At 53.7% G+C, this 20,719-nt stretch overlaps 1 protein-coding gene across 1 annotated transcript in view; it reads left to right on the top strand.

Moving 5' to 3' along the window:
• LOC121278078 (tau-tubulin kinase 1-like) overlaps nucleotides 1-20,719 on the top strand; it is a 265,278-nt gene that overhangs the window by 223,567 nt on the left and 20,992 nt on the right. Inside the window, exons 7-8 of the mRNA XM_041188135.1 lie at nucleotides 720-874; nucleotides 2,432-2,930. Of these exons, the coding sequence (XP_041044069.1) occupies nucleotides 720-874; nucleotides 2,432-2,930 (654 nt within the window). The remainder of the gene's footprint in view (nucleotides 1-719; nucleotides 875-2,431; nucleotides 2,931-20,719) is intronic.

The following is a 20,719-nucleotide window of genomic DNA, read 5'->3' on the forward strand; positions in this document are numbered from 1 at the left end:
CACAGGGCATTTGTTGGTGAGGGGTTACTGAGTGACAGTGTGAGGGAGCTGGATTAACCTCAGTAGAGATACAGTCAGTAACAGGGCGCTGGGGGGGTAGAGGGGTTACTGAGTGACAGTGTGAGGAGGCTGGATTAACATCAGTAGAGATACAGTTAGTAACACAGGGCACTGTCGGGAGAGGAGTTACTGAGTGACAGTGTGAGGGAACTGGATTAACGTCAGGAGAGACACAGTCAGTAACACAGGGCACTGGGGGTGAGGGGTTACTGAGTGACAGTGTGAGGGAGCTGGATTAACATCAGTAGAGATACAGTCAGTAACACAGGGCACTGGGGGTGAGGGGTTACTGAGTGACTGTGTGAGGGAGCTGGATTAACATCAGTAGAGATACTGTCAGTAACACGGCACTGGGGGGCGAGGGATTACTGAGAGACAGTGTAAGGGGGTTGGATTAACATCAGTAGAGATACAGTCAGTAACACAGGGCACTGGAGGGAGAGGGGTTACTGAGTGACGTGGGAGGGAGCTGGAATTACATCAGTAGAGATACAGTCAGTAACACAGGACGCTGGGGGAAGAGGGGTTACTGAGTGACAGTGTGAGGAAGCTGGATTAACATCAGTAGAGATACAGTCAGTTACCAGGTTACTGTGTTAGGGCGCTGGATCATCATTCAAGATACATTGTAATGATTCTCTCTCTCTGTGTTGATACAGACTCAGTGTGTGTTGGATGAGGAGCTGAGTCGAGGTCCATGTCCCAGCTCCCCTGTACCTGAACGGCAACCCTCACTGAGATATCGGCGTGTAAACAGCCCCGAGTCTGACAGGCTGTCGACTGCAGACGCCCGGGCTGATGGGCTGGAGAAGCGGTGAGCGATTATTCGAGGGTTTTCAGCGAGGTGCAGGGTGAAGGTCTGCCTGGGAATAGGTCGCAGGAAATGGCGGGACCCGCTCTCTCCCCATAGCACTGTATCAATCCCGAAACTAATCCCACTGACCCGCTCTCTCCCCATAGCCCTGTATCAATCCCCAAACTAATCCCACTGTCCCGCTCTCTCCCCATAGCCCAGTATCAATCCCCAAACTAATCCCACTGTCCCGCTCTCTCCTCATAGCCCTGTATCAATCCCCAAACTAATCCCACTGTCCCGCTCTCTCCCCATAGCCCTGTATCAATCCCCAAACTAATCCCACTGTCCCGCTCTCTCCCCATAGCCCTGTATCAATCCCAAACTAATCCCACTGTCCCGCTCTCTCCCCATAGCCCTGTATCAATCCCAAACTAATCCCACTGCCCTGCTCTCTCCCCATAGCCCAGTATCAATCCCAAACTAGCCCCTCTGCCACCCTTTCTCTCCATAGCCCTGTATGATTCCCAATCGAAACACGGTAACGGGGAGAGAGCAGGACTTTGGGATTACTTTGGGATTGACACAGGGCTATGGTGAGAGAGTGGGGCAGTGGGATTAGTTTGGGGATTGATACAGTGCTATGGGGAGAGAGCGGGTCAGTGGGATTAGTTTGGGGATTGATACAGGGCTATGGGGAGAGAGCGGGTCAGTGGGATTATTTTGGGGATTGATACAGTGCTATGGGGAGAGAGCGGGTCAGTGGGATTAGTTTGGGATTGATACAGAGCTATGGGGAGAGAGTGGGGTAGTGGGATTAGTTTGGAGATTGATACAGGGCTATGGGGAGAGAGCGGGGCAGTGGGATTAGTTTGGGGATTGATACAGGGCTATGGGGAGAGAGTGGGGTAGTGGAATTAGTTTGGGGATTGATACAGGGCTATGGGGAGAGTGGGGTAGTGGAATTAGTTTGGGGATTGATACAGGGCTATGGGGAGAGAGCGGGGACAGTGGGATTAGTTTGGGATTGATACAGAGCTATGGGGAGAGAGTGGGGTAGTGGGATTAGTTTGGAGATTGATACAGGGCTATGGGGAGAGAGCGGGGCAGTTTGATTAGTTTGGAGATTGATACAGGGTATAGGGACAGAGTAGGTCAGTGGGATTTTTTTGGGGATTGCTACAGAGCAGACTGAATCAATCTCAAACTAATCCCACTGTCACTGTCTAAACCCTCAATCAATTGCAAAACTAATGCCATGGCACCTGCCCTCCCCTTGACCTGTATCAATCCCATACTAATATTATTGCCCTGCTGCCATGCCCTGGTGTTTCTGGGAGTTTGCTGTCTGCAAATTGGTTGTTGTGATTACTGTGTTACAACAGTAGCTGAGTGGAGCTAGCCGTTCAGCCATTGATGATGATATTGATAATGGAGCTGTCTTAGGGACGATGTGACCTGCTCCTCCTACAGTGAGTGTGATGTAATTTGGGATGTGTGGCCACGTTGTTAATAATGATAGAAATGTAGGCGTTATAGCTTGGTTTGTCTCTGACATGGGCTGTTGGCGTGTTATAGGTCACGGATGGACTACATGGGCTCTCCATCTCGACAGGCCTACTCCTCACAACACGCACAGATGCTGTCAGTGAACATGGGGCAGGCCCCAGGGGAGAAGCAGTACAGTGGCAACTTGGAAGCGTCAGCCTCAGTGGAGCATGAGGCTCTGAGCACAGCCTTTCGATCAGTACCTCTGGCTGAGGAGGAAGACTTTGACAGTAAGGACTGGGTCATCATCGACAGGACTGAACTCAAAGATTTTCACCCTGGAGTGGAAGCAAGTTCATCAGGGACAACCGATGAGGAGCCTGAGGAGCTGCGACCCCTGGAGGGAGCAGAGGCAGCTGTCCGCCCCAAGAGCCAGGATGTGAGGGCAAAGGGAGAACAGGAGAGCGTGCACAGAGAGAGCGCCAGGGAGGCTCGGGCTCCGAGCCCTGGACACTCACCGTTACACCATTCTCAGCCAGTTCCCCGCTGCAGGAGGCGAGAGTCCGACCTTTCAGGCTCTGAGCCACAGGTGAGTGGTGGCAATGTTGGGCACCCCCGGGGTGGGCACAAGGAGCAGGCACAGCCCCATCGGTCAGCACCAGCCCAAGTAAACATAATCTCTCTCAAAGCCGTACAGGAAAATTCTCCCCCTGGCCCTCACCCTGCACCCCCTCGCCCTGCACCCCCTCGCCCTGCACCCCCTCGCCCTGCACCCCCGCGCCCTGCACCCCCTCGTCCTGCACCCCCTCGTCCTGCACCCCCTTGCCCTGCACCCCCTCGTCCTGCACCCCCTCGCCCTGCCCCCCTTGCCCTGCACCCCACTCGCCCTGCACCCCCTCGCCCTGCACCCCTCTCGCTGTGCACCCCACTCGCCCTGCACCCTCTCGCCCTGCACCCTCTCGGCCTGCACACCCTCGCCCTGCACACCCTCGCCCTGCACCCCCCTCGCCCTGCACCCTCTCGCCCTGCACACCCTCGCCCTGCACACCCTCGCCCTGCACCCCCCTCGCCCTGCACACCCTCGCCCTGCACCCCCCTCGCCCTGCACCCTCTCGCCCTGCACACCCTCGCCCTGCACCCTCTCGCCCTGCACCCTCTCGCCCTGCACACCCTCGCCCTGCACACCCTCGCCCTGCAACCGCTCGCCCTGCACCCCTCTCGCTGTGCACCCCACTCGCCCTGCACCCTCTCGCCCTGCACCCTCTCGCCCTGCCCCCCTCGCCCTGCACACCCTCGCCCTGCACACCCTCGCCCTGCACACCTTCGCCCTGCACACCCTCGCCCTGCACCCTCTCGCCCTGCACCCTCTCGCCCTGCCCCCCTCGCCCTGCACACCCTCGCCCTGCACACCTTCGCCCTGCACACCCTCGCCCTGCACACCCTTGCCCTGCACACCTTCGCCCTGCACCCTCTCGCCCTGCACCCTCTCGCCCTGCCCCCCTCGCCCTGCACACCCTCGCCCTGCACCCTCTCGTCCTGCACCCTCTCGCCCTGCACCCTCTCGCCCTGCACACCCTCGCCGTGCACCGCCCTCGCCCTGCACCCTCTCGCCCTGCACCCCCTCGCCCTGCACCTCCCTCGCCCTGCACTCCCTCGCCCTGCACCCTCTCGCCCTGCACTCCCCTCGCCCTGCACCTCCCTCGTCCTGCACCCCCCTCGCCCTGCACCCCCCTCGCCGTGCACCCCCCTCGCCGTGCACCTCCTCGCCGTGCACCTCCCTCGCCCTGCCCCCCACCTCGCACTGCACCGACCCGCCCCGCCGTGTCCCGCCCTGCTTTGCCTCGCCCCGCCTCCGCCTTTCCCCACACCCCCGCCTTGCCCCACCCCTCCCCCGCCTTGCCCCGCCCCGCCTTGCCCCGCCCTGCCTTGCCTTGCCTTGCCCCGCCTTGCCTTGCCCCGCCTTGCCTTGCCCCGCCTTGCCCCGCCCCACCCCCGCCTTGCCCCACCCCCGCCTTGCCCCACCCCCGCCTTGCCCCACCCCCGCCTTGCCCCACCCATGCCTTGCCCCACCCCTGCCTTGTCCCGCCCTGCCTTGTCCCACTCTGCCCTGCCTTGTCCCACTCTGCCCTGCCTTGTCCCACTCTGCCCTGCCTTGTCCCGCCCTGCCTTGTCCCGCCCTGCCTTGTCCCGCCCTGCCTTGTCCCGCCCTGCCTTGTCCCACTCTGCCCTGCCTTGCCCCACCCCGCCTGGTCCCACTCTGCCCTGCCTTGCCCCACCCCGCCTGGTCCCACTCTGCCCTGCCTTGCCCCACCCCGCCTTGTCCCACTCTGCCCTGCCTTGTCCCACTCTGCCCTGCCTGGTCCCACTCTGCCCTGCCTTGTCCCGCCCTGCCTTGTCCCACTCTGCCCTGCCTGGTCCCACTCTGCCCTGCCTTGCCCCACCCCGCCTGGTCCCACTCTGCCCTGCCTTGCCCCACCCCGCCTGGTCCCACTCTGCCCTGCCTTGTCCCACTCTGCCCTGCCTGGTCCCACTCTGCCCTGCCTGGTCCCACTCTGCCCTGCCTGGTCCCACTCTGCCCTGCCTTGTCCCACTCTGCCCTGCCTTGTCCCACTCTGCCCTGCCTTGTCCCACTCTGCCCTGCCTTGTCCCACCCCGCCTGGTCCCACTCTGCCCTGCCTTGCCCCACCCCGCCTTGTCCCACTCTGCCCTGCCTTGCCCCACCCCGCCTTGCCCCACCCTGCCTTGTCCCACTCTGCCTTGCCCCACCCCGCCTGGCCCCACCCCGCCTGGTCCCACTCTGCCCTGCCTTGTCGCACTCTGCCCTGCCTTGTCCCACTCTGCCCTGCCTTGTCCCGCCCTGCCTTGTCCCACTCTGCCCTGCCTTGTCCCGCCCTGCCTTGTCCCACTCTGCCCTGCCTTGTCCCACTCTGCCCTGCCTTGTCCCACTCTGCCCTGCCTTGTCCCACTCTGCCCTGCCTTGTCCCACTCTGCCCTGCCTTGTCCCGCCCTGCCTTGTCCCACTCTGCCCTGCCTTGTCCCACTCTGCCCTGCCTTGTCCCACTCTGCCCTGCCTTGTCCCACTCTGCCCTGCCTTGTCCCACTCTGCCCTGCCTTGTCCCACTCTGCCTTGTCCCACTCTGCCCTGCCTTGCCCCACCCCGCCTGGTCCCACTCTGCCCTGCCTTGTCCCACTCTGCCCTGCCTTGTCCCACTCTGCCCTGCCTTGTCCCACTCTGCCCTGCCTTGTCCCACTCTGCCCTGCCTTGTCCCGCCCTGCCTTGTCCCACTCTGCCCTGCCTTGTCCCGCCCTGCCTAGTCCCACTCTGCGCTGCCTTGTCCCGCCCTGCCTTGTCCCACTCTGCCCTGCCTTGTCCCACTCTGCCCTGCCTTGTCCCACTCTGCCCTGCCTTGTCCCACTCTGCCCTGCCTTGTCCCGCCCTGCCTTGTCCCACTCTGCCCCGCCTTGTCCCGCCCCGCCTTGTCCCGCCCTGCCTTGTCCCACCCTGCCTTGTCCCACTCTGCCCTGCCTTGTCCCGCCCTGCCTTGTCCCACTCTGCCCCCCCTTGCCCCGCCCCGCCTTGTCCCACTCTGCCCTGCCTTGCCCCGCCCCGCCTTGTCCCACTCTGCCCTGCCTTGTCCCGCCTTGCCCCACCCCGCCTTGTCCCACTCTGCCCTGCCTTGTCCCGCCTTGCCCCACCCTGCCTTGTCCCACTCTGCCCTGCCTTGCCCCGCCTTGTCCCGCCCTGCCTTGCCCCGCCCCGCCTTGTCCCACTCTGCCCTGCCTTGTCCCACCTTGTCCCGCCCTGCCTTGTCCCACTCTGCCCTGCCTTGTCCCACCTTGTCCCGCCCTGCCTTGTCCCGCCCCGTCTTGCCCCGCCCCGCCTTGTCCCACCTTGTCCCGCCCTGCCTTGTCCCACCTTGTCCCGCCCCGTCTTGCCCCGCCCCGCCTTGTCCCACTCTGCCCTGCCTTGTCCCGCCCTGCCTTGTCCCACTCTGCCCTGCCTTGTCCCACTCTGCCCTGCCTTGTCCCGCCCCGCCTTGTCCCACTCTGCCCTGCCTTGTCCCGCCCTGCCTTGTCCCACTCTGCCCTGCCTTGTCCCACTCTGCCCTGCCTTGTCCCACTCTGCCCTGCCTTGTCCCACTCTGCCCTGCCTTGTCCCACTCTGCCCTGCCTTGTCCCGCCCTGCCTTGTCCCACTCTGCCCTGCCTTGTCCCACTCTGCCCTGCCTTGTACCACTCTGCCCTGCCTTGTCCCACCCTGCCTTGTCCCACTCTGCCCTGCCTTGTCCCACCCTGCCTTGTCCCACTCTGCCCCGCCTTGCCCTGCCCTGCCTTGTCCCACTCTGCCCTGCCTTGTCCCACCCTGCCTTGTCCCACTCTGCCCCGCCTTGCCCTGCCCTGCCCCGCCCCCGCCCTGCGTTCCTCACACAGCACGACCCTCAGATTGAGTGTGGAGGAGCCATGCCTTACTCTCAGCTCCTGGAGTGTCTGTCACACGGCTCAGCCTTCCCAAGGGTAAGGCCTGCGCTTCCCACCCCATTCCCAGCTGCTTTTTCATTCAGTCTCGGGATGTGGGCATCGCTGGCCAGGCCAGGCCTGCATTTATTACCAATCCCTGCTTGTATGGAGTTGTTGGCAGTGAGTTTTCCTGAAGCGATGCTATTTTAATCTAATTGAGTGTTTTGAGGGGCTCCCTCAGAGCTGACCCTGCTGTTCGGCTTTGAACAGTGTCTGCAGCACAGGCCAGGTTAGAATGGCAGCTTTTCTTGCCTGAATGACATATGAGTGAAGCAGCTGGGTTTTGAACGCGGATCCAGCTGCTTCACAGTCACCTTTACAGCTTCCCACCCTTTTGTTAACACGTTCCTGGAAGTGAATTCAGATCTTCAGACTGCCCGGGGCGATTTGAGCTCAAACTCTCTGGTTCCTGAGGCTGAACGGTTGAGCTATTTGCCCAGTATTCTCGCCTCTCTGACTGTGGCCTCGGCCCTCGGTTTGTCTTTCAGTTTGAGGAGGAGGAAGCTGACCAGCTGCCACTGCACTCTGTTCCGCGGTACAGCCCGCTCAGGAGACTCGCTTCCTCTGTGTTCTCCTCCTCTTCCCTGGAGACTGAACATTATCCTCACACGAGCGTCACCTTCCTGCAGAGGAGCCGCTCAGCAGAGAGCAGCCCGGCACGCATGTCACCATCGTCACGGAGACACATGCCCCTGATCCCAGGCAGCCACCGACTGATGCCCTCTGTCCTCCGTATTTCGCGGACACAGCTGCAGCAAGTGTGGGCTCGCTTTGTGTCCAAGAGCTGACCCGGGGCGGTAGGTGGTGGGGGGCAGGGGGAGCAGGGACAGATGCTGGCCAAATTCTGCAGGCTGCCAACAGCAATACTCTGAAGCTTGGCTCAGTTCAGCAGAGGAAGATACTGCAGAGTTTACACTGAATGCCAGACATGAGAGGCCAGCAGTTTCAATCTGCATGTTTCACAGACTGAGCTGAGGAGCTCTGAGAGGGTTTATGCAATGTATAGATTGTATATAATATTGTTTCATACACACAGCAGGGGCAATCACACTTGGCTATGGACACCCAGCACAACACTCCGTGATCCTTCACCACCTCTACACGTCATCCCCAAACTCAGTGACCCTTCACTACATGTCATCCCCAATCTCCGTGATCCTTCACCACCTCTACACGTCATCCCCAATCTCAATGACCCTTCACTACACGTCATCCCCAATGTCAGTGACCCTTCACCATCTCTACATGTCATCCCCAATCTCCGTGACCCTTCACCACATCTACATGTCATCCCCAATCTCAGTGACCCTTCACCACCTCTACACGTCATCCCCAATCTCAGTGACCCTTCACCACCACTACACGTCATCCCCAATCTCAGTGACCCTTCACCACCTCTACACGTCATCCCCAATCTCTGTGATCCTTCAACACATCTACACGTCATCCCCAATCTCTGTGATCCTTCACCACATCTACATGTCATCCCCAATCTCAATGACCCTTCACTACATGTCATCCCCAATCTCAGTGATCCTTCACCATCTCTACATGTCATCCCCAATCTCAGTGACCCTTCACCATCTCTACATGTCATCCCCAATCTCAGTGACCCTTCACCACATCTACATGTCATCCCCAATCTCAGTGATCCTTCACCATCTCTACATGTCATCCCCAATCTCAGTGACCCTTCACTACATGTCATCCCCAATCTCAGTGATCCTTCACCATCACTACATGTCATCCCCAATCTCCGTGATCCTTCACCATCTCTACATGTCATCCCCAATCTCCGTGATCCTTCACTACATGTCATCCAACCTCAGTGATCCTTCACCATCACTACATGTGATCCCCAATCTCAGTGATCATTCACCATCACTACATGTCATCCCCAATCTCCGTGATCCTTCACCATCTCTACATGTCATCCCCAATCTCAGTGATCCTTCACCATCACTACACGTCATCCCCAATCTCAGTGACCCTTCACCACCTCTACACGTCATCCCCAATCTCAGTGACCCTTCACCACCTCTACACGTCATGCCCAATCTCAGTGACCCTTCACCACCTCTACACATCATCCCCAATCTCAGTGACCCTTCACCATCTCTACAAGTCATCCCCAATCTCAGTGACCCTTCACTACACGTGATCCCCATTCTCAATGATCCTTCAGCTCTACATGTGATCTCCAATCTCAGTGATCCTTCACTACAGTGATCCCTAATCTCAGGGATCCTTCACTACATGTGATCCCCAAACTCAGGGATCCTTCACTACATGTGATCCTCAATCTCTGTGATCCTTCGCTACATGTGACGCCCAATCTCATTGATCCCTCACCACCTCAACAAAAGATCCACAATCTCAGTGACCCTGGAGAGACTGTGTTATCGGGGGAGGAGGGAGCGAGAGACTGCGTTATCCTAGGAGGAGGGAGGGAGGGACTGGGTTATACGGGAAGGAGGGAGCGAGACTGCGTTATCCGGGGAGGAGGGAGGGAGGGACTGCATTATCCGGGGAGGAGGGAGGGAGGGACTGCGTTATCCGGGGAGGAGGGAGGGAAGGACTGCGTTATCCGGGGAGGGAGGGAGGGTCTGCGTTATCCGGGGAGGAGGGAGGGAGGGTCTGCGTTATCCGGGGAGGAGGGAGGGAGGGTCTGCGTTATCCGGGGAGGGTGGGAGGGACTGCGTTATCCGGGGAGGAGGGAGGGAGGGACTGCGTTATCCGGGGAGGGTGGGAGGGACTGCGTTATCCGGGGAGGAGGGAGGGAGGGTCTGCATTATCCGGGGAGGGTGGGAGGGACTGCGTTATCCGGGGAGGAGGGAGGGAGGGTCTGCGTTATCCGGGGAGGAGGGAACTGTCTGTATTTTCTGGGAGCAATTGTTGCAATCACTGGGCTTGAAGGGGGAAATCCCTTGTTAAATCTAGCAATACCGTCTGCTTCTGAATCAACAGAAAGATTCAGATCTGTACAGAAATACTCATTCTTACAGTGTGTCCCTCATGCACAAACGTGATATGCACATAGTCTCATTCACACCAGGCAAACAAACTTCTGTCCATACAGTCACTGCACACATACCCGGGCACTCCCAGAGCGACACAGAAAATACTGAGTCAAAGCCCTACACACACACACATGCACTCGTGCTTACACACTAATTCTCTTATAACACACTGTGCTCAGCTTCCAAACCAAAAAACACTATCATTTCCTAAAACCTACAGTTGCCAAAAATGTTTAATGCTTAGCTGAAAGGTTGATGTATCTCCAGCGAGAAAAAGAACACCCAGGAATGGAAAGCCCAGTGGTATTGGGGAGGGTGGCTGAAGCAGGAGGAGAGGATGTTCCACCGCGTTATATAAGAGGTGTTCAGTACAATACGAGAGTGGGGGAGGGGTGTTCAGTTTGGGATGTCCCAGTGCGATCAGGGTGGGGGAGGGGAGTTCAGTTTGAGATGTCCCAGTGCGATCAGGGTGGGGGAGGGGAGTTCAGTTTGGGATGTCCAAGTGCGATCAGGGTGGGGGAGGGGAGTTCAGTTTGGGATGTCCCAGTGCGATCAGGGTGGGGGAGGGGAGTTCAGTTTGAGATGTCCCAGTGCGATCAGGGTGGGGGAGGGGAGTTCAGTTTGGGATGTCCCAGTGCAATCAGGGTGGGGGAGGGGAGTTCAGTGTGGGATGTCCCAGTGCGATCAGGGTGGGGGAGGGGAGTTCAGTGTGGGATGTCCCAGTGCGATCAGGGTGGGGGAGGGGTGTTCAGTTTGAGATGTCCCAGTGCGATCAGGGTGGGGGAGGGGAGTTCAGTGTGGGATGTCCCAGTGCGATCAGGGTGGGGGAGGGGAGTTCAGTGTGGGATGTCCAAGTGCGATCAGGCTGGGGGAGGGGTGTTCAGTTTGAGATGTCCCAGTGCGATCAGGGTGGGGGAGGGGAGTTCAGTTTGGGATGTCCAAGTGCGATCAGGGTGGGGGAGGGGAGTTCAGTTTGGGATGTCCCAGTGCGATCAGGGTGGGGGAGGGGAGTTCAGTTTGAGATGTCCCAGTGCGATCAGGGTGGGGGAGGGGTGTTCAGTTTGAGATGTCCCAGTTTGATCAGGGTGGGGGAGGGGTGTTCAGTGTGGGATGTCCCAGTGCGATCAGGGTGGGGGAGGGGAGTTCAGTTTGAGATGTCCCAGTGCGATCAGGGTGGGGGAGGGGAGTTCAGTTTGGGATGTCCCAGTGCGATCAGGGTGGGGGAGGGGAGTTCAGTTTGAGATGTCCCAGTGCGATCAGGGTGGGGGAGGGGAGTTCAGTTTGGGATGTCCCAGTGCGATCAGGGTGGGGGAGGGGAGTTCAGTTTGGGATGTCCCAGTGCGATCAGGGTGGGGGAGGGGAGTTCAGTTTGAGATGTCCCAGTGCGATCAGGGTGGGGGAGGGGAGTTCAGTTTGGGATGTCCCAGTGCGATCAGGGTGGGGGAGGGGTGTTCAGTGTGGGATGTCCCAGTGCGATCAGGGTGGGGGAGGGGAGTTCAGTGTGGGATGTCCCAGTGCGATCAGGGTGGGGGAGGGGTGTTCAGTTTGAGATGTCCCAGTGCGATCAGGGTGGGGGAGGGGAGTTCAGTGTGGGATGTCCCAGTGCGATCAGGGTGGGGGAGGGGAGTTCAGTGTGGGATGTCCCAGTGCGATCAGGGTGGGGGAGGGGAGTTCAGTGTGGGATGTCCCAGTGCGATCAGGGTGGGGGAGGGGAGTTCAATTTGAAATCTTTGAGTGACATCCCCAAAGTTCAGAGGAGTCGGGGGGGGGCAGAGGTGAGTATGGTGGCCATTACCAAGGAGAAGGTGCTAGGAAAACTGAAAGGTCTGAATGTGGATAAATCACCTGGACCTGATGGATTATACCCCAGAGTTCTGAAGGAGATAGCTGAAGAGATAGTGGAGGCATTAATGGTGATTTTTCAGGAATCACTGGAGTCAGGGAGGGTCCCAACGGACTGGAAAATCACTAATGTAACCCCCCTGTTTAAGAAGGGAGTGAGGCAAAAGACGGGAAATTATCGGCCGAATTGCCTGACCTCGGTCGTTGGTAAGATTTTAGAGTCCATTATTAAGGATGAGGTTTCAGAATACATGGAAGTGCGTGGTAAAATAGGGCAAAGTCAGCATGGTTTCATCAAGGGGAGGTCATGCCTGACAAATCTGTTAGAATTCTTTGAGGAGGTAATGAGCAGGTTAGACAAAGGAGAGCCAATGGATGTTATTTACTTGGACTTCCAGAAGGCCTTTGACAAGGTGCCGCACAGGAGGCTGCTCAGTAAGATAAGAGCCCATGGTGTTAGAGGCAAGGTACTAGCATGGATAGAAGATTGGCTGTCTGGCAGGAGGCAGAGAGTGGGGATAAGGGGGTCCTTCTCAGTATGGCAGCCAGTGACTAGTGGAGTTCCGCAGGGGTCAGTGTTGGGACCACAACTTTTCACTTTATACATTAATGATCTAGTTGAAGGAACTGAGGGCATTCTGGCTAAGTTTGCAGATGATACAAAGATGGGTGGAGGGACAGGTAGAATTGAGGAGGCGGGGAGGCTGCAGAAGGATTTGGACAGGTTAGGAGAATGGGCAAAGAAGTGGCAGATGTAATACAATGTGGGGAAGTGTGAGTTCATGCACTTTGTAGGAAGAATAGAGGCATAGACTATTTTCTAAATGGGAAGAGAATTCAGAAATCTGGAGTGCAAAGGACTTGGGAGTCCTAGTCCAGGATTCTCTTAAGGTTAACTTGCAGTTTGAGTCAGTAGTTAGGAAGGCAAATGCAATGTTGGCATTTATTTCAAGAGGACCAGTATATAAAAGCAGGGATGTGCTCTGAGGCTTTATAAGGCTCTGGTCAGACCACATTTAGAATATTGTGAGCAATTTTGGGCCCCATATCTCAGGAAGGATGTGCTGGCCCTGGAGAGGGTCCAGAGGAGGTTCACGAGAATGATCCCAGGAATGAAAGGCTTAACATATGAGGAACGTTTGAGAACTCTGCGTCTGTACTCGATGGAGTTTAGAAGGATGAGGGGGGATCTGATTGAAACTTACAGAAGACTGAAAGGCCTGGATAGAGTGGACGTGAGGAAGATGTTTCCAATAGTAGGAGAGACTAGGACCCGAGGGCACAGCCTTAGAGTAAAGGGAAGACCTTTTAGAACAGAGATGAGGAGAAACTTCATAAGCCAGAGAGTGGTGAATCTATGGAATTCATTGCCACAGAAGGCTGTGGAGGCCAGGTCATTGAATGTATTTAAGACAGAGATAGATAGGTTCTTGACTGGTAAGGGGATCAAAGGTTACGGGGACAAGGCGGGAGAATGGGGTTGAGAAACTTATCCATGATTGAATGGCAGAGCAGACTCGATGGGCTGAATGGCCTAATTTCTGCTCCTATGTCTTGTGGTCTTATGGAAATGTCTCAGTGCAATCAGGGTGGGGGAGGGGAGTTCAGTGTGGGATGTCCCAGTGCGATCAGGGTGGGGGAGGGGAGTTCAGTGTGGGATGTCCCAGTGCGATCAGGGTGGGGGAGGGGAGTTCAGTTTGGGATGTCCCAGTGCGATCAGGGTGGGGGAGGGGAGTTCAGTGTGGGATGTCCCAGTGCGATCAGGGTGGGGGAGAGGTGTTCAGTGTGGGATGTCCCAGTGTGATCAGGGTGGGGGAAGGGAGTTCAGTGTGGGATGTCCCAGTGTGATCAGGGTGGGGGAGGGTTGTTCAGTGTGGGATGTCCCAGTGTGATCAGGGTGGGGGAGGGGAACTTTTTTTTCATTCACTGCATTTTAGCTTTGCTGGCTCAGGCAGTATTTATTGGCCATCCCTCATTGCCCTTGGTGGTGAGCTGCCTTCTTGAACTGCTGCAGTCCATGTGGTGTAGGTACACCCACAGTGCTGTTAGGAAGGAAGTTCCAGGATTGTGACCCAGCGACAGTGAAGGAACGGCGTATTTCCAAGTCAGGATGGTGAGTAACTTGGAGGGGAACTTCCAGGTGGTGGTGTTCCCATCTATCTGCTGCCCATGTCCTCCTAGATGGTAGTGGTTGTGGATTTGGAAGGTGCTGTCGAAGGAGCCTTGGTGAGTTCCTGCAGTGCATCTTGTAGATGGTACACACACTGCTGCTACTGTGCGTCGGTGGTGGAGGGAGTGAATGTTTGTGGATGGGGTGCCAATCAAGCAGCTGCTTTGTCCTGGATGGTGTCCAGCTTCTTGAGTGTTGTGGGAGCTGCACTCATCCAGGCAAGTGGGGAGTATTCCATCACACTCCTGACTTGTGCCGTGTAGATGGTGGACAGGCTTTGGGGGGTCAGGAGGTGAGTTACTCGTCACATGATTCCTAGCCTCTGACCTGCTCTTGTAGCCACGGTATTTACATTGCTCGTCCAGTTCAGTTTCTGGTCAATGTTAATCCCCCCAGGATGGTGATAGTGGGGAATTCAGTGTTGGTAGTGCCATTGAATGTCAAGGACAGATGGTTGTATTCCCTCTTGTCAGAGATGGTCATTGCCTGACACTTGTGTGGCGCAAATGTCACTTGCCACTTGTCAGCCGAAGCCTGGATGTTGTCCAGGTCTTGCTGCATTTGGACATGGGCTGCTTCAGTATCTGAGGAGTCGTGAATAGTGCTGAACATTGTGCAATCATCAGTGAACATCCCCATTTCTCATTGTTCATTGATGAAGCAGCTGAAGATGGTTCGACCTGGTGTACCCCAGAGTTATCCACACTGTGATCTATTGGTTTTATTGAGGTAAAATTGTTAAGAGATATGCAGCAAAGTCAGATACTGCTCAGTAATGTTGGAATTGAATGGTGGAATTGGTTCACGGGCTGAATGGCCTCCTCCTGTCAGAGAAACAAAGAAAATTGGAGCAAGAGTAGGTCATTGGGCCCTCCGAGCCTGCTGTGCCATTTAATACGATTATGGCTGATTCTCTATCTCAACGCTACACTCCCATTGTCTCCCTATACCCCTTGATGCCTTTAGACTCCAGAAATCTAACTATTTCCCTCTTAAATATATTCAATGACTTGGCATCCACAGCTTCTGTGGTAGAGAATTCCACAGGTTCACCTTCCTCTTGAGTGAAGAAGTTTCTCCTCATCTCAGTCCTAAATGGTCTACCCTGTATCCTGAGACTGTGACCCCTTGTTCTAGACCCCCAGCCAGAGGAAATATTATCCCTGCGTCCAGTCTGTCCATTCCTGACAGAATTTTATATGTTTCAATGAGATTTCCTCTCATTCTTCTAAACTCCAGTGAATACAGCCTAGTCGGCCCAATCTTTCATCATACGATAATCCTGCCATCCCAGGAATCAGTCTGGTGAACCTTCTCTGTGCTCCCTCCATGGCCAATATATCCTTTCTTAGGTAAGGAGACCAAAACTGCACATAATACTCCAGGTATGGTCTCACCAAGGCCCTGTACAGCTGCAGTAAGACATCCTTGCTCCTGTACTCAAATCCTTTGGCAATGAAGGCCAACATACCATTTACCTTCTTAACTGCTTGCTGCACCTGCATGCTTGCTTTCAGTGATTGGTGTACAAGGACACCCAGGTCCCTTTGTACATCAACATTTCCCAATCTATCACCATTTAAGTAATACTCTACCAAAGTGGATAACTTCACACTTATCCGCGTTATACTGCATCTGCAATTTGCCCACTCACTCAACCTGTCTAAATCATCTTGAAGCCTCTTAACCCCCTCCTCATTACTCACATTCCCACCTAGTTTTGTGTTGTCAGCAAACATGGAAATATTACATTTGGTTCCTTCATCCAAATCACTGATATATATTGTGACTAACTGGGGCCCAAGCACTGATCCCTGCGGTACCCCACTAGTCACCACCTGCCACTCCAAAAAAGACCCCATTTATTCCTCTGTTTCCTGTATGCTAACCAATTCTCAATTTATTCCAATATGTTACCCCCAATCCCATGTGCTTTAATTTTACACACTAACCTCTTATATGGGACTTTATCAAAAGCCTTGTGAAAATCCAAATACACCACACCCATTGGTTCCCCCTTATCTATTCTGCTATTTCAAAAAAACTCCAGTGGGTTTGTCAAATATGGTTTCCCTTTCATAAACCCATGTTGACTTTGTCTAATCCTGTTGGTATTTTCTAAGTGTCCTGTCATCACATCCTTTATAATAGACCCTAGCATTTTCTCTACTACTGAGGTTAGGCTAACCAGTATGTCATTAGCTCCCTCCCTCCTTTTTGAAATAGTGGGGTTACATTTGCCACCCTCCAATCTGCTGGGACTGTTCCAGAATCTACAGAATTTTAGAAGATGACAACCAATGCATCCACTATTTCCACATTCAGTACCCTGGGATGTAGATTATCAGGCCCTAGGGATTAATTAATAAGTCCCATTAATTTCTCTAGCACTGTTGTTTTAGTAATACTAATTTCCTTCGACTCCCACTAGACCCTTGGTTCCCTATTTCTGGGAAGTTATTTGTGTCTTCCTCTCTGAAGACAGAGCTGAAGGAGTTGTTTAATTGCTCTGCCACTTCCTTGTTCTCTTTTATGAATTCTCCTGTTTCAGACTGTAAGGACCTACATTCTCTTCACTAATCTTTTTCTTTTTATATACTTATAGATGCCCGTAAAAGTTACAGGTCTGCTTTTATGTTCCTTGCAAGTTTACTCTCAATCCTCTATTTTTCCCTCTTAATCAATCTCTTGGTCCTCCTTTGCTGAATTCGAAACTGCTCCCAATCCTCAGGCTTGCTACTTTTTCTTGCAATTTTATATGACTCCTCTTTGGATCTGATACTATCCTTAATTTCTTTTGTTAGCCATGCTTTTCCTGTTGTGTTTTTGTGCCAGAAAGGAATCTTTAACTGTTGCAATGCGTACATTCGGATCATAGAAACATAGAAACTAGGAGCAAGAATAGGCCATTCAGCCCTTCGAGCCTGCTCCGCCATTCATTATGATCATGGCTGATCCTCCAACTCAATAGCCTGCTCCCACTTTCTTGCCATGTCCTTTGATCCCTTTCACCCCAAGAGCTACATCGAACTCTTTCTTGAAAACATACAATGTTTTGGCCTCAACTACTTTCTGTGTTAGCGAATTCCACAGGCTCACCTCTCTCTGGTGAAGAAATTTCTCCTCATCTCAGTCCTAAATGGTCTACCCCGTATCCTCAGACTGTGACCCCTGGTTCTGGACTCCCCCACCATCGGGAACATCCTTCCTGCATCTACCCTGTCTAATCCTATTTGAATTTTATAGGTTTCTGTATATGAGATTCCCCCCTCATTTTTCTGAACTGCAGCAAATATAATCCTAACCGACTCAATCTCTCCTCATATGTCAGTCCCGCCATCCCAGGAATCAGTCTGGACTCCCTCCCTTTTTACAAACATTAGCTATTGCCTATTAAACATTGGTCATCCCTTTAATTAAATTTTCCAATCTATCTTAGCCAGTTCACACCTCACATCATTGTAGTTTCCTTTGTTTAGATTTAGGTCCCTAGATCCGGATTAGACTACTTCACTTTCCATCCTAATGAAGAATTCTACCATGTTATGGTCACTGTTCCCTAAAGGGAACATACAACAAGATTATTCATTAACCCCTTCTCATTGCACAAAACCAAATCTAGGATAGCCTCTTCCCTAGTTGGTTCCTCAATGTTCTGGTCTGAAAAGCCATCTTGTAAACACTCCAGGAATTCATCCAGCACATTTGGTTTGCCCAGTCTATATGTAGATTAAAGACACCCAGGATTACTGTAGCACCCTTGTTACATGCATCTCTAATTTCCTGTTTAATGCCATCCCCTACTTCATCCCTACTGTTTGGAGGCCTATCGACAACTCCCACTAATGTTTTCTGCCCCTTGTTGCTTCTTAGCTTCACCCATACTGACGCTGCATCTAGATTTTCTGAGCCAATATCCTTTCTCACTTTTGCACTGATTTCATCCTTAACTAACAATCCCACCCCACCTCCTTTTGCTTTATGCCTGTCCATCATAAACATTGAGTACCCTTGGATATTCAGTTCCCAGCCTTGGTCACCCTGCAGCCATGTCTCTGTAATCACAATTATATCGTACCTGTTTACATCTATTTGCGCTGTTAATTCATCTGCCTTATTGTGAATGCTCCATGCATTCAGATACAGAGCCTTTGGACTTTTTTTTCAGCATTTTTACACATCTTTTTTGTACTATGGCCCTATTTGCCGCCAGCTATTGTTTCCTCTGCCTTCCACATTTGCTTTTTACTTTTCTGTCCTTCATTCCTATCTTTGTTTCTCTATCTTGTGTCTCCCCGCTCAGGTTCCCATCCCCCTGCCAATCTATTTTAAACCCTCCCCCACAGTACTAGTGGGTACCTCTGCAAGGATGTTCGTCTCGGTCCTGCTGGGGTGCAACCCATCCAGCTTGTACAGATCCCATCTTCCCCAGAATTGGTCCCAATACCTCAGGAATCGAAATCCCTCCCTCCTACACCATATCTCCAGTCAAGCATTCATCTGGTCTATTCTCCTATTCCTGATTTCGCTAGCACGTGGCACTGGGAGTAATCCTGAGATTACTACCTTTGAGGCCCTGCTTTTTAATTTATTTTCTAGCTCCCTGTATTCTGCTTTCAGGACTTTATCCCTCTTTTTACCTATGTCGTTGGTACCGATATGGACCATGACCTCTAGTTATTCACCCTCTCCATTCAGAATGTCCTGCAGCCGCTCAGTGACATCCTTGACCCTGGCACCAGGGAGGCAACACACCATCCTGTGTCATGACTGCGGCTGCAGAAATGTCTATCTGTTCCCTTTATGATAGAGTTCCCTATCACTACTGCTCCCCAACTCTTTCCCCCCACCCCATGCAGCTGAGCCACTGGTGGTGCCACGGACTTGGCTCTTGTTGTATTCCCCTGAGAAACCACCTCCAAAATGGAAAATCTGTTAGAGAGGGTAATGGACCCAGGGAACTCTTGCACTCTCTGCCAAGTTTTTTAATTCTGTCTGAAGGTCACTCATTCCCTTTCTACCTGTGCACTTTTTACCTGCGATGTGACCACCTGACTGTACGTGCCATCCATAAAGATCTCATCCTTGTGGATGCTCCACAGTGACTCCAGCCACAGCCTCTGCTCCGAAACGCAGATTTCAAGTAGCTGCAGCTGGAGATACTTCCTGCACGCATGGTTGCCATGGACACTGGAAGTGTCCCTGACTTCCCACATCGCACAGGAGGAGCATTCCCCTTGGCCAAGCTACCCTACCATGACTTACCCTTAAATTACTCCTATTACTTTTACTTTGCTCTAGTTTAGAGAATATTAAGGACAGAGGGAATACTCACAAGGTCCTACTTACCAAGGCCTCTGCTGCTCTTACTGAGGAATTGTAGAAAATGAAAGGATCACCTCCTTCCCTCTTCAGCAAACTCCCCCTATCACCAAGCTCCAACTGATGCATTCAAATGTAGCCCAAAGGCAGCACTCCAGTCCTTATTCTTCATCTCACTGCCCCTCTTTCCAGAACATCGCGGCATTGAATAGCAGTTGCTAAACATTCCACAATTCTAAAAACCATACACCCATACCCCAAACCACAGACCCTTCCTTCCTAAACCTCTGCATCACCCCACATGTTTAGAACCTCTCAACCTGTCCTGCTGCCAAATCTCTTGCCCCTTGAGTCTGTTGCATTAGGAACAGGAGGAGGCCATTCAGCCTCTTTTGAACATGTTAAGCGGGCACAGGAGGAGGTCATTCGGCTCCCTCAAGCCTGTTACACAGGAACAGGAGGAGGCCATTCAGCCGCTCGAGCCTGAAACACAGGAACAGGGGGAGGCCATTCAGTCCTTCAAGTCTGTTACACAGAAACAGGAGGGACTATTCTGTCTTGTGTCTATGACAATGATGCCAGTGTTGGATTTTTAAAAATTCCTTCACAGGATGTGGGCTTCGCTAGCTGGGCCAGCATTTATTGCCCATCCCTAGTTGCCCTTGAGAAAGTGGTGGTGAGCTGCCTTCTTGAACCGCTGCAGTCCATGTGGTGTAGGTACACCCACAGCGCTGTTAGGGAGGGAGTTCCAGGATTTTGACCCAGCGACAGTGAAGGAACGGCATATTTCCAAGTCAGGATGGTGAGTAACTTGGAGGGGAACTTCCAGGTGGTGGTGTTCCCATCTACCTGCTGCCCATGTCCTTCTAGATGGTAGTGGTCGTGGGTTTGGAAGGTGTTGTCTAAGGAGCCTTGGTGAATTCCTGCAGTGCATCTTGTAGATGGTACACACACTGCTGCTACTATGTGTCGGTGGTGGAGGGAGTGAATGTTTGTGGATGGGGTGCCAATCAAGCGGCTGCTTTGTCCTGGATGGTGTCAAGCTTCTTGAGTGTTGTGGGAGCTGCACTCATCCAGGCAAGTGGGGAGTATTCCATCACACTCCTGACTTGTGCCTTGTAGATGGTGGACAGGCTTTGGGGAGTCAGGAGGTGAATTACTCACTGCACAATTCCTAGCCTCTGACATGCTCTTGTAGCCACAGTGTTTATATGGCTAGTCCAGTTCAGTTTCTGGTCAATGGTTACCCCCAGGATGCTGATAGTGGGGGATTCAGTGATGGTAATGTCATTGAATGTCAAGGAGCGATGGTTAGATTCTCTCTTGTTGGAGATGGTCACTGCCTGAGACTTGCCACTTGTCAGCCCAAGCCTGGATATTGTCCAGGTCTTGCTGCATTTGGACATGGGCTGCTTCGATATCTGAGGAGTCGCGAATGGTGCTGAACATTGTGCAGTTGGATGGACTTTCTGGTGTGTGTGGGTCATGATGCCAGTTTTGGCTTGTG

The sequence above is a fragment of the Carcharodon carcharias genome, chromosome 5 (assembly GCF_017639515.1).
Source record: "Carcharodon carcharias isolate sCarCar2 chromosome 5, sCarCar2.pri, whole genome shotgun sequence".
NCBI lineage: Eukaryota > Metazoa > Chordata > Chondrichthyes > Lamniformes > Lamnidae > Carcharodon > Carcharodon carcharias.